The following is a 13,569-nucleotide window of genomic DNA, read 5'->3' as shown; positions in this document are numbered from 1 at the left end:
AACAAAACAAAAAGGTAATCTAAAAGAGAATATGATGAAACAGCAAAGTTAACACATGTTATCTTGAATGCTTTAATTACATTGCATTAATAAAAAGGAGGTAAAACAATTGCTGAATATATTTATTTTTGCTGTTTTTTTATTGATCAAAGCTAGATATTGTTAGCTACAAAATCAATGAATTCTACCTTTCAATAAAGCATCCTTTGTTTAAGCCACGCCACACATCAAATCACATTGTCACCCCGTCTTTATAACAACCACATTTCACACCATATTTCGGTCTAATCTAAAGATGTCAGTAGGATATATCATTGTAGTTATTTTTAGCCTGACATCCTCAACAGGCTAACACTTTCTTAACAATTTAATTATGTTAGGCTACTTTATTTTGAAGTAAAGATCACTCAACTTCCTGTATTTATCTTTGTTCCTTTTTGTAGCTTGACGCTTTTCTGCACGACTGGGCCGACTCTGACGTCACTTCTTAATTTTATTCAGGCCTTTTGGGGAGAGATCAAATAGTGACAGTTGTACAATCCCAAAACAAGTGAAAGTCATCGTGAGATTGCAGATTTAGGAAGAAAGAAAGAACAGTTTGTTACAGACTATTTGTTTATTAAGTTACTTTCAACAGTAGTGACATCAAGTCCTATGTTTATGAATCTATAGGGAGTGTACATCAAAAACAGTCTGAGTTTAACACAGTAGGCAGCATGGTTCATTTATCAAATAATATCTGCAGTAACTGATACTGTGAAAAATATTTATTTAGTTGTCTGAAAATATAATAAATTATTGATTGCAGTAAGACTGAGGGCAGTTTATAGTTTATGAGGACTAAATCCTGAAAGTGATGGATTATTGTCAGTCAAGGATTCACCCCAGTTCAGAAATCATCCCAGTTTGTACAAAGTTCCACTGAGTCCCTCGGTGTAATGAGCACATGATGTACTGCTGTCCAAAGGATCCTTAACCTGAAAGAAAGTGTAAAACATATAAAATAGCAGATATATTCACTGCAACAAGGGTTATCACAAAAGAAAAGAAAAGCCAAAGCAGACATGTCTTACTTTGGGAATAACTGGAGGGTTTAATGTGCCTTTACAGAGTCCGTCCCAGTTGAATCCTTCAAACCATCTGAATGAAAACGTATTACAACCTGTAAAACCATGTTTCCAAGCACAGACACTTGAGTTTTTCTCCGGTGTAATAAATCTGTTATCTTACTTGTGCTTCTGGATGTCCTTGACCCCGCTTCTCTGACTGCCCAGTCTCTCCGACGGATTGTTCCTTGGTGAAGGAAAACAAACAAGAGCAACCAGATAAATAAACTGTGAATTAATAATTAGTTTCTGTCCTTCGAGAGGTGTTGTTACAGCACAGGTCGTTCCTAACGCACCTGAACTGTTCCTCAATTTGCTCCTATCTGTTTGTGTTTGGGCTGGAAGAGGGGAAACGTAATACAGCATACATAATGGTGGGTGGGTGTTAGTGCTGGTCTGAAAAAGTAATATAAAACAACTTTCATTAGCTTTCACATTGTAATTTATGGTGTCTAGTGGGTCATATTTACAACACCTGCACAGCTTCTTTATTAGACTGGAGGCACTTCTGCTGATGGTTTTAGGGAAGTCGATCTGATCGATGCCACGGATGGTTGCAGTGAGAATTTTTATCGGGTCAGAGTCGCTGAATGGGAGCCTGGAGAGGAAAACGTGAGCCTGTAACCATCACTTCAATCTATAACTGGAGGAATGATCTTAAAAAGTAGGTCTGCATAAAACTGTAAAACCTACCCACCACTCAGAAGTTCGAACACAAAAACACCCAGTGACCAGAAGTCTGCAGATATACTGTGGCCTTTGTTCAAGATGATTTCCGGTGCCATGTGGCCCGGTGTACCGCAGAACGTCCAGGTTTTCTTACCCACCTCAACCTTCTTCAGACATCTGGAGCCAATCTACAAAACGTGGATATGAGTTCACTCACAGCAAACTACAATTTCATATTGGAAATCTGAACCTAAGTTTGTAACCAATTGTAGTACCAGTTTGGCATAACCACGCTCATCCAGAACAACATTTTCAGGCTTGACGTCTCTATAGACGACACCTCGACAGTGAAGAAAGGTCAAGGCCTCAACAACACAAGCCGTGTAGAACCTGGTGCTGCATTCGTCCAAGAATCCTCTGAAACAGTATGTAGAAGTTCTGTTTGTGTGATGTACTCACATGTAAGACATCAAACCCTGCTAGGTCTTAAAACTGCATTTTGATGAAAGCATATATACACAGTGGCAACTATAAATATTTTATCAGGATGATGACAAAAAGCGCCTTGCATCTTCTTTAGTCTGACAATTCTTACTTATCTTTGAGTAGATTGCATAAATCCCCACCGAGACAAGCTTCTGTCAGAATGTACAAGCACTCGGCGTCTCTAAAGGTTTTGTGAAGCCTTGATCAACACAAATATAGAAACATGTTAAAGATCATTAACACATTACGTAATCAAAACAACACTAATTAGATAAGTGTTGGAGGACAGACACCTGGCTATGAATGGACAATGAGCCTCCATTAGGATGTGGCCTTCTCTCAGGATGTGCTCTCGTTGACCGTTGTTGAGGATCAGCTTCTTCTTAAGCACCCTCATGGCATAAAGACACTTGTTGTTGCTCTTTAGTTGCACCTGACGTGGAGGTGGAAAGCAATAGATTACATTATAGAAACATGGAATCTGGAGGAGGCAGCTGCATGGGGGGGGGGGGGGGGGGGGGGCTTTTGTGTGAGCTGCTATAAGATCAACTCTTACCAGGTCTACGTGACCAAACTCCCCAACTGCTAGAGTGCAGACAATCTGGAAATCACTTAAGGTGGACGATGAGAAGAGATCAGGATCTTTATCCGACCTGTTCACATGCAAAATGCAGGTGAGTTTATACCTTGTGTTGTTGTTGTAGGTGCAGATTACATTTTATTGTAGAAAATAGCATTGTAATGCTCCTCACTCAATTTTGGATTCATTGCTTTGCTGCACCTCATGACTGCAGTCAAACACCAACTCTTTAAAGGTCCTGAAACACAGAAACACATGAATATTCTCCAAATCCCTGGATAAGCACATCAATTTATGACCAACTTAGAGTATTGTGAAGCAACTGAATCAGTTAACATTTTCTGTGCAGTGGATTTTATTAACAAAAATATCCACTTACTCCCTGTCTATGACCAGGCATGTAACTTCACCTGCAGCAATCACATTCATAGTCCGAACATCGTCTCTAAAGACAGTGAATAACAAAATCATAATGTTATTAATGCACAAATACAATCATTGATATTATGGTTGAACAAATACCATCATGTTGCTCATGAAACCTGCATTAATTCCCCTAAAAGTGCATAATTTCTTCTTACCCCCACAGAGCTTTCTCTCCAAACCACTGTCTCTCAGAGAGCTTAGAAAGGACAATCTGCTCTTCATGGTCTGACTTCTTTTCTGTCACTTTCACCTGGCAAGCACAAAGTAGAGAGGTAATGAAAAAGAGGTCTCGCTCGAAAGCAATGTATAAAAGCCCCAAAGTCAATTATCATGTAATAATGCAATTTGTAAAGCTGCAGTGACATTTTGTCCTCCACAATCTTAATCTTTTCTCTCTCTAAAAGCCTTATCTCATCTGTGCAGCAGGCAAAGAGCATAAAACTATACCTGGCCTTTGCCAATGATATAAAAGGTGTCTCCTGTTGCCCCTTGTCGAATGATGTAGTCACCTTCACTGTAGTGTGTCTGTAAACGACAGATAGAAGAGCAAAGTGTGAGAAAAGGAATCAAGTCTCTAACAGATATAAAGATATCTTGAACAATGAAGGATTCATTGTGATTCTACCTCAGCACCAGCTGGTGAACTGATACAAAACAAAGAAAGCTGAAAATAAAGAAATACAAAAGGCCCGTCTGTAAACAATCATGTTTACACGCGTCCCATCTGTGTGCACACACGATCTATCTGCTGACGAACGAGTGATAGCTTTAAATTGTAAGTACTTAATGTGTACCTCCTCCATGAGATCGGACATGTTCATGATGACATCCTCTGGCAAAGACTGCAGGAAGGGAACGCTGCAGACACACAGGTACAAAGACGATCAAAGGTTTGACAAGTGTTAGATTTCATTTCAGAAACATGTCATGAGAATTTTGATATTTAAGTGTTAAAGGCCTAAAAAGAAGGCTTTGTGGCGACTGACAAACAACATGACCCTGGTGATATTGTAATGAAGGTAGTAGAGCAGCTCTCCTGGGCCTGCTCAGTGTCAAACGAAGTGTATCGGTCCAATGTTCACCTGCTAAGCAGCTCCATTGAATGAGAAAGGCTGTTGAGACCGCTCTGCATAAGTATAGTCTGGTAGCTTTTACGATCAATAACCCAGAGCTTGCTGTCCGTCTGCGCTGCAGATAAAAGACAGAAGAAGTGATTAATGTTGTGACGGAGCTCAGGTGGAAACTGAAGTATTGAAACAGCTGTCAAAGACACGTGTAGTATGTGATGGAAGTGGATTGAATGCAGGATCCACTACATCCTGAAGAGCATCTAGCAAGCAGGCCAAGACTCTATTATGAGAAATGCTCATCATGTAGAATAAAAATGTCCTATCTTCTCACAGAGACAGACTTTAATATAAATCTAATCTGATTTATTTAACTTTTATGACTCTTTCTTTATAATAGATCTTGAAAAAGAGGGTGTTGTAAATTAATAATGACCCGTATTGATTGATTCACTGAAGCTTCCTGCAAACTGAAGATATCCTCCAGACGATCTAATTAGATCCACTATCTGATAATATGGTGGTATCTCAATCCCCTGCATTTGGATATACCCCATTAGTTTGAACTTTAGCACCAGATGATACGCAATTTACAGCATTTGCTTTATTTGGATCTGCGAGCCGTGCAGGATGTTTTTTACTTGTTCAACCATTACGTCACATGCACATCATAAAGCAATTTCTCATTCTTTTGAAAAAAATGATCATGCAAATGATTATGTACAATTGTCTGCTCTTTCCTACATTAAAAAGTCCTTATGTCACAGGCATTGACTCGTTAAATTACATGCAAAATGGTTTTAAGTAGTTGTCGTACTCAAAGCATATTTTATGTGCAGTTCTATACATCTTCATTGTTTGCAGAAATGCACATATTGTTTCATAAATGCTAAGGATGAGAAATCTACCTTCTACATTGCTCTCAAAGGAGGATTTTCTGACATTTTCTGCAGTAAATAATTTTCCGCCCTGAACTCCCCGGGCTGATGATAAACCTGCAGCTTTATCACTCACAATGAAAGAGACCACACTATCAAAAGCCTTATTGATGGTCTCCACAAAAACATTTCTTAATTTCTGGTCAGGAAGGAGATAAATACAGTGGGCCTTGAACATATCAGACATGAGCAAAGAGTAAAGAAAAGAAAATTGGAATTGGTCGCAAGATAAAGAAAGCGGTACAAAAAGGGAACGAGATGCTTAGACTTTTTCAATTGAAACTGATCCTTGTCGTTTTGAAAGACTGTTTATGTATGAAACCAGGTCAAATGCTGAGAAAGTTTTCCCACAAGACTCTGATCAGATGCTGGAAGAAAATGACATCTCTATTTCCTAAAGAATATCACACGTTCTCGCACCATAAATGTATATGAGAAGAGTGAATTGAATACAAATAATTTCTGGAAATGTTTGTGAAAATTAGAGTAAATGCATCTGGGATTGCAGGGAGGAGATGTGGCAGTCAGACAGCTGGGTTATGCAGTAAAGCAGAAAAGGTTTTAAATTCCTCACATCTCTGAGAAAAACTGTTTGAAGCTGTGATCTCAAAGGGTCTTTGATTTTAGATTCAAAGGATGTCTGTCTGAGACCACTGGCAAAAAAAATCAGCCTGCTTGTGATATTCTCTTAAACAACATTTATTTATATCCCCACCAAATCAAAACTAATTAAAGTGAAAATCCAGCGATCTCTACATGCACATATAAAACCAGGAACACAATGTTTTGATACCTGACACAGAGTAGGTGTGTGTGCAGTTGTAGAGGAGAGCCAGCTCTCCGAACATGTCTTCTGGCTCGATTGTGAGAAACTTCAGTCCGTCTTTTGTCACTTCCAGCCGCCCTTCTGTTAATAAACTCACAGTCAATGCAGAAATATAGCATGTACACAATACCTGGAACTGTTATGTGCATGTGTTTTTGTGTCAGGAAAAGTAGAGAGACTGTCAAGAATTTGCAAACAACACATTTGCAATCATCCCTGAGCGAATCAAGGCCACCACCTCTTAGGTTAGGATGACAAGCTACAAAAAGGGAGCAGCCACTCTCCATTAGCTGGCACATTACAAATGCAGCCAAGATTCCCGAGGACAATCAAGCACTGATGAACTCTCTGTCCGAGCAGAACCTCTTTTCTCCTGCCTTTTGTATTCAAGTTGACGGCACAAAATACGTCAATGTGGGTCGCTTGTTATCCCAAGTGTCTCCTCTTGTCTTGCACAAACATGCAACACTCACATCGGTGTTTTCGAGTGCAGAGTCAATTTACTATCTAATCACATTGTGAGCCAGCAGTAAGACAAATGATATACAAAGATAAGATGAAACTAATCATCTTCTTGAGCACATGTCATCTCAAGGAAATGTTAATAAGTATCCTCAAGCATGATTAATGTTTGCAATTGTAAGAAGAAAATGATTTACCTTCTAAAACATAAGCCTGAGCCCCGTTGGCCCCCTCCTGAACGACATAACAGCCTTGATTGATAATGGTGGGACACATACAGGCTACGATGGCTCTGATTTCTTCTTTGTCAAGGTTCTTCAACAAGTCGTTCTTCAAAAATGCTGCCTGAATCAGCCTCTGAGACCTGGGGGCACGAAGGAAGGATACTGATGTAACATTCAAAGGCAAGCTATGCTAAGCTACTGCCTTGAATGCAGCAGTTTAAAAATGACTAAAAATATTTATTGATTCTGAGTCATGCAGAAAGCAGTCGGTGAGCCTTGAACGTTCAGAAACACATTTCTTTGTTATAGCAGCTGAGAGAACGATGTGTGCTCTTACTCCTGGCTTTTGTCACAGCTTCTGTGTGAAACCATGGCGAGAGTCACTGGGTCCAGACAGCAGGGCTCAGAAATGACTGTTTTCCTATTGGTCCTCTGCGAGTCCTCACTTTGAACTGAGCAAGCTACAGAATAGGAAAAACAAGCAAACAATAAGGCTTTTGATACCTGTTGATGCTTCAAAATCTGACATGTATGAGCACCATGTTCTGTACCTGCACTAGCTGTAGAGGATCCTGGGAGGGAGACAGAAGCTCTGTAGCGATCCAGTTCTTCCTGCAGTCTCCGAATGAGTTCATCCTTTGTATCCAACTCCAACTCTAACTCATCTATTAGTGTGTCCCTCTGGCGAAGCTCCTCAATCTTTAGTTGCAGGGCAAATTGGAGGTCCCGAAGTGTACCCATTACCTGCAGGCGTCAGGTGACAAAACACAGCAAAACATATACAATCATACACATAGTGGACATACATACAACAGTCGTTGGACCCTATCCAACTACACAATTTGCAGCTAACATCTCAGTTAACTCAAAGATTGACAGCCATATGTATCTCTACCTGTGAATACTTATATCAATATTAATAATACTAATAATACAAACAAGGAATCAATAAGTCATAATGGCTTCTTCTTAGATAAGAACACACAGGAGAGCTTGCTGTATGCTTCTTATACTGAACATATTCCCATAAGTGCTTGATATAGACAGACAGCAATACAATAGAGAGAGAGAGAGAGAGAGAGAGAGAGAGAGAGAGAGAGAGAGAGAGAGAGAGAGAGAGAGAAAGAGCGAGAGAGAGAGCGAAAGAGCAAGAGAGAGAGAGAGATCGAAAGAGCGAGAGAGAGAGAGAGAGAGAGAGAGAGAGAGAGAGAGAGAGAGAGAGAGATTAAGAGATATATACATATATATATATATATATATATATATATATATATATATATATATATATATAGAGAGAGAGAGAGAGAGAGAGAGAGAGAGAGAGAGAGAGAGAGAGAGAGAGAGAGAGAGAGATAGATAGTACATTAAAATTAGATTTGATGGCAAAGCTTTTCAACAGGTTGAATAGAAACAACATGCTCCAGTATATTCCAATGACACAGTTTCCTCTTTATTCAATAAAATGCTATAAATCTGTCTTTGCTTTATGAGCTTGCAGCACTTCTTGCAGTACTTGAATTGGTTTCCAGGGGGGACATAGGCTACATGTACAAATGGATTATAGATACAGTATGTTTATGCATTGCCTATATTTGAGTTTTTTTCTTTCACACAATTAGAAAAAATGAATTTAAGAACACGAGAAATATGAGACAAACACATGCTGAAAAAAAGTAGCTTTAGCTAAACGAGATACAAGAGAACATCTCAGATTAAGACAAGGTCATTTTAGACTCTCTATTAAATCACACACACACTTTGTGTCTAAGCAGGAATCAAAAATGGATTTGAGGTCGCAAGCGCGCTCGGAGCTATATGCACTGAGAATAGCCTTTAAAATAACCTATGAGTTGGTAAAATGTGACACCAGCGTTTTATGTTTCTAATTATTTGTAAACACTCATGCTCTGTTCTGCAAAAAAATATAATGCCGTACTGTATTTCACATTCACACATAAAGATCACTTACAACATGCAGCCTGTCCGAGTCTGTGGAAGTCTTTCTCACTTGTCCTGAATATGTTTGTCCTTGTTTGGCAGCAGACGGTCCATTCGACAGGTGCCGATCTCCTCTATAGCCGTACAAGTGAAAGATGCTCCTCTCCTGCTCGGGGCTGGCCAGGGCTGGGCACAGACAGCAGGCAATCACATGACCAAGACAGTGGAGACCATCCGGGAGGCTGAAATGAGAAATGCATCGACCGGATCCCAATTGGGTCAGAGGGTCTTTGGGGTATTTCCGAACCCTAGGGATTGGTGGGTTTGCGACAAACTGAGCGGTGAGCATGAATCATTTTATTCCCCAGATATTCCGCCCATGTGAAAGAGTGTCAAGGCTGGCTGTTTGCACGGATAGGAGGTTTTACTACCACCCCCATTATACCTGTAACAAAGTGGCATATCCAGGTACGGTATACCATAATGCTTCAATGGTGTTAGGACAAAAAGTGTTGTGTTTCAGTTGGTCTGAAGCAAATCTATTGTTGGATTTTCATAGTAAAACATTTATAAACTAGTTATGATGATTAGCAATAGTCATAATGGCTGATTTATGTTTAATCATTCTTAGAATAAGGTTTATTGCCACGTGTTTTCACTGACACGATTTGTATTTGCGGCATACCATAAACATATTAAGAGGACATAAATAATACAGCGAAAGGACAAGGTCAAGAACATACATATATAATAGAATGTATATAATAGAAAAATTACAATAATAATATGAAGAAGATACTATAAAATACTATAACAAATATGTAGGCTACAATATGACAGTTTAGTGGATGTGCCTAAGTGTAGATATTGATATTGATAGGGGGATATGCAAAGTTTACAGTAAAGAAAGAAAACAAAGAGGATATGTACACATAACTTGCAGGAAAATTAGGATATTGGCCTATAGCTAGAAGACGCATACGAATACAGACACCTTACATTTAAAGGTTTACGATTTAGGATTTGTAATATTAACAACTAGCTTGTAGGCTTATAATTATGTTAGATAATTAATAGTTAGTTAACCTACATGTTTTTTTCGTCAATTTTAGATTCCTAACTCCAGCTAGGGTCTTTGTTTTCCTTCATCTTTATTTTTAATATTAAATTATGGTCTCTAGCAGAAGAAAGTTACTTAGTTATTTTGGGTGAATGATCCTTTCACTAAGAGCCGCAATCAGCAGCCATACAACACTCCGGCCAGTAGGTGGCAGTAGTGTCACCAGAGGGCAGCAGCAGCAGCAGCAGCAGAAGAAGAAGAAGATGGGCCGTTGACGAGAGAAGAAACCCTGTGGCTATCTTGAGCTAGCAAAGTGACGTTACTTTAGTATTTAGTTGCTTAACATTTTAACGTATTGTTGTGTTTGTTCAGTGTATCATCAAAAATGATCATCACCGTGAAACCGCTTCAAGGAAAAGAATGCAGTGTGCAGGTAAGTTAAGCCCCGATGAGCTAGTTAACTGCTAATTGTTAACTCCCTACCGCTAACTTCATTTGCATCTATAGCTAGCCTTTATAGGCAAGCTAACGTTAGCTGATTAGCCGACAGCGGTGGTCCCTTTTTGAGTGAAGCAACCATCCATATGATGTTTGACTTGAGCTTTAACATTAGGTCGTCAAACTCTCCTCAGTCTAGATTTAATAAAGCTATAGTACAGTCAATCCTCGCTCAGTTACGAATAGCCGTTAACGTTACTTTAGCTAGCTTGTTAGCCGCATCCTTGAGACAGTAACGTTAAATGTAACGAAATCAGAAATTCTCCTATTAGTTAATTCATGTATCTCCTCTAAAGTAACAAACACAGTGGTTGAGTGGGAGCTCTGTAAGTGCTTATTTGGTGGTTCTTGTAGGAAAAGGAAGTCACTAGGTACTAGGGAGATACTTCTAAGCAATGTCTTAGGAAAATGGTTTTGGTCAGCACAGCAGTATAACTTAGGTGGGTTATCTATTAACTAACTTACAAGTTACAAACGTTAAGTTATTTGTTCTACTCTCAACAGTCTGTGTGGGTATTTTCCCACTAGTCCTGGCCCCAGTTTGTGCCCATCATGTTTTGAATTGATAACGATAGTGTGTGAGGCACAAACTGGGGCTATGAGTATGTGAGCGTAGAGAGGCCTGGGTTTGTAATATGATCAGTGTGTTACTGCAATACTTTGAGGTGTTGTATGTAGAACAATATTGATGCCTAGTATCTAAAAGCATGTGTTGATGTATGTATCAAATAGGGAAGTATTTCACATGCATATAAGAAGTGACTCTCGGTTGTAGTCTTTTAAAGTGTCAGTGCAATATTTATCCTGATTCTGATCTGAAAGTACAAAAGTAACTGCCCACTCTTACATTTATGTTATTTTATGTTATGTCTGCAATGCTTATGGGATACTCCCACTATAGGCCAGTGACTTTTAATTTTCTACAGGAAAAATGTGGTGAAAAGGCCATCTACCAACTGGTGCATTTCTCACTTGTGTGTGTGAATTCCTCATTAACTGTTGGTTTTATGTAAAGTTGATGCAAGGAAATGATTTCAGACTGGCTACACTTCTGAAATGTTAAGTACACTTCAGCTAAATAGAAGGAGGACATGCGTGCCAAATGTATTTTAGTGTGCTTACATCATCATGTTGTGGTTCTTTCAGGTGACTGAAGATGAAAAGGTCTTCACAGTGAAGGAACTTGTGTCAGAACGTCTCAACATACCAGCAAACCAGCAGCGGTTGCTCTATAAAGGGAAAGCGCTTGCAGGTAGATTTGCCAACAGTCAAGTGTTTCATAACCTTTGTGCAGAACTGTAATTGCTTGACTCACCAATCTAGTTTGTACATTAATAAAATATTTTGAATGAGTGCATAATATATTGCTTTCCTCAGATGAGCACCGACTAAGTGACTACTCCATTGGGCCAGAGGCTAAATTGAACCTGGTTATCCGTCCAGTGGGAGAGAGAACTGGAGCGTCAGGGGCGTCTGCCAGCAGCAGCAGCACCCAGGGGAGAGTGTGGCAGACTGTGTCCACTATCCTTGCTCGACACTTTAGTGCATTAGATGCAGCAAAAGTCCATGAACAGCTTATTAAGGTATTTAATAATTGTATTACAATGCATGTAATCTAAGATAAAGGCAATCACATTTTGCTAATCCATTTTATGTAGGTATTTATTTACAGTTCTTAAATTGTTAAATGTTTTCATTTGTTGCTACCAGCTAGAGACTCACAATATTAAGAAGGGCAGCATCAAATACCAATTCAAAGGTCCTTGGCCCAGCTATGTATGCTTAATGAACATGTGGGGATGAATGCAATATATGATAGTTATATTTTCTGGCATGTTGACAATGAAAGAGTTTTGACAGTTGTTTTCAACTGACTTCTAATCTTTTGCCTCTTCTGTTAGTATAAATGCTGCTTTGACATTTACGTCCCGGATCCTCAGAAGTCTGAACACATTCTTAACAGCTCATGTCTGCTCCAAATATAGCCAACAAATGCAGCTTTCTTTTGCCCAAATATGAAAGACTCAGCCAGTTAATCATGTAAAGCCCTCTGTACACCACAATCCATTGTGTGGTGGTCAGTTGTTTAATAGAGCATTCAGTCATGCATGATCCACTCATACAGTTGTAAAATGGTCATATCATATCCAGTGCTTATCTATCACAGGAATATATCACTCAAACTACATCAATGTGATCAACATTTTCTTCTGTTTATTAATGTCAAAAACTGACAACTAACTGAATACATATTGTTTATTTATAGGCCCTGTAAATGGAAGTTTATATGGATAGATTTCAACCTCACAACTTAGTTATTTTGAAGTTAACTCTGTGAAACTAGATCTTCTCATTTGAAACAGAATTAGGACATAGCTAACATATCAGTATCACAGACTTGACGGGTTGGTTAACATGACTGTGCTGTGTGCAGTTTACATTATCTCCCTACACCACATGGTTAGAATAGATTACAGTGAAAATGTTTTGCTTGCTGTTTCTCAATATTTTTAATTTTGTTTTCCTTCAAGGACTATGAACGTTCCCTTCGACAACTTAGTCTCGATGACATTGAGCGCTTGGCGGGAAGACTGCTTCACCCTGATGGCGATGACATGGACACCTCTTACATGGACTAAAAATGTCTAGCTGGAAGTTGCTTATTGTGATTTGTCTTTTGAGAGGTGCTTGGAGGTGCATACAGTGTTTGGAGAGGGTTTAAGAGCCCCAGCTGTGTACCCTATCATTGGTTGAGTGAACACAGATAACACTGACTGTTGATTATGGCAACAATAGGCCTTTCTTATCCATGACCAAAGGACTTGCATAAGAAAACTTGACAACTTTGAATTGGTTCCTGTCACTTATGTTGCAGTAATGACAAGACCTGATCACATAATATTTGAATACAAAGGAGTCCATTTATGCTGTTGATTTCGCATGATCTCTGGCTGCTACAACTCCCAGGAGGACCGTAAATTCTACTGGAGAGTATTTGTTATTAATGTCTGTGTTGGATAATGAGTGGGTGTTTTCTTTTAACCATCCATTATAAGGTAATACATATGTTTTATTCTGTAACTAACTGTTTATTGTATGATTTGTAAATATCATGTTTATATATACAGACATTAAACCACAGAAAAAAAGAGTTAATGTTTGCTGGTTTGTTGTATGCTGACGTTAAAATGTCTAAAATAATATCCTGATGGTTGACTGGGAATGGTTTAAAAAGCAGTTTGAAGCATAACAAGTAGAATTGCCTAAATATGAAACTAAAAAGGGATGT

General features: G+C 39.0%; 2 protein-coding genes across 4 annotated transcripts; one reads left to right on the top strand and one right to left on the bottom strand.

The window, feature by feature from the left end:
• Positions 1-103: 103 nt before the first annotated feature.
• prkg1l (protein kinase cGMP-dependent 1, like) lies at positions 104-9,058 on the bottom strand. 3 transcript variants are annotated; one of them, XM_029439618.1, is made up of 20 exons: positions 8,754-9,058; positions 7,336-7,528; positions 7,122-7,245; positions 6,758-6,924; positions 6,066-6,179; positions 4,350-4,455; positions 4,062-4,125; positions 3,715-3,792; positions 3,423-3,517; positions 3,221-3,286; positions 3,014-3,079; positions 2,818-2,914; positions 2,555-2,694; positions 2,371-2,460; positions 2,051-2,192; positions 1,800-1,963; positions 1,582-1,704; positions 1,231-1,293; positions 1,074-1,140; positions 104-977 (listed from the first exon to the last, which is right to left on the bottom strand). In XM_029439618.1, the coding sequence occupies exons 2-20, from the start codon at positions 7,523-7,525 to the stop codon at positions 897-899; spliced, it is 2,037 nt and encodes a 678-aa protein (XP_029295478.1). In that variant the 5' UTR covers positions 7,526-7,528; positions 8,754-9,058; the 3' UTR covers positions 104-896. The 3 variants fall into 3 exon arrangements, 2 of the variants coding, with proteins under 2 accessions (XP_029295478.1, XP_029295480.1); XR_003832789.1 differs by lacking the exons at positions 104-977; positions 1,074-1,140 and having other exon boundaries at positions 1,804-1,963; XM_029439620.1 differs by lacking the exons at positions 6,758-6,924; positions 7,122-7,245; positions 7,336-7,528; positions 8,754-9,058 and having other exon boundaries at positions 4,350-4,450; positions 6,066-6,165.
• Positions 9,059-9,999: 941 nt separating this feature from the next.
• ubl4a (ubiquitin like 4A) lies at positions 10,000-13,431 on the top strand. Its single transcript, XM_029439595.1, has 4 exons — positions 10,000-10,215; positions 11,427-11,532; positions 11,658-11,863; positions 12,812-13,431. The coding sequence occupies exons 1-4, from the start codon at positions 10,168-10,170 to the stop codon at positions 12,917-12,919; spliced, it is 468 nt and encodes a 155-aa protein (XP_029295455.1). The 5' UTR covers positions 10,000-10,167; the 3' UTR covers positions 12,920-13,431.
• Positions 13,432-13,569: the final 138 nt, after the last annotated feature.

The sequence above is a fragment of the Cottoperca gobio genome, chromosome 9 (genome assembly GCF_900634415.1).
Source record: "Cottoperca gobio chromosome 9, fCotGob3.1, whole genome shotgun sequence".
Lineage (NCBI taxonomy): Eukaryota > Metazoa > Chordata > Actinopteri > Perciformes > Bovichtidae > Cottoperca > Cottoperca gobio.
Note: the sequence above shows the minus strand (reverse complement) of the source record. Positions and strands in the feature narration are given on the sequence as shown.

Excerpts from the sequence above, each read along its gene's own strand:
- ubl4a (XM_029439595.1), top strand. The coding sequence starts at position 10,168 with ATGATCATCACCGTGAAACCGCTTCAAGGAAAAGAATGCAGTGTGCAG. Across the intron at positions 11,533-11,657 it reads TAAAGGGAAAGCGCTTGCAG|ATGAGCACCGACTAAGTGAC; the intron begins GTAGATTTGCCA and ends TGCTTTCCTCAG. Across the intron at positions 11,864-12,811 it reads TCCATGAACAGCTTATTAAG|GACTATGAACGTTCCCTTCG; the intron begins GTATTTAATAAT and ends TTTTCCTTCAAG.
- prkg1l (XM_029439618.1), bottom strand. The coding sequence starts at position 7,525 with ATGGGTACACTTCGGGACCTCCAATTTGCCCTGCAACTAAAGATTGAG. Across the intron at positions 6,925-7,121 it reads AGCTGTGACAAAAGCCAGGA|GTCTCAGAGGCTGATTCAGG; the intron begins GTAAGAGCACAC and ends TCGTGCCCCCAG. Across the intron at positions 3,518-3,714 it reads ATATCATTGGCAAAGGCCAG|GTGAAAGTGACAGAAAAGAA; the intron begins GTATAGTTTTAT and ends TGTGCTTGCCAG.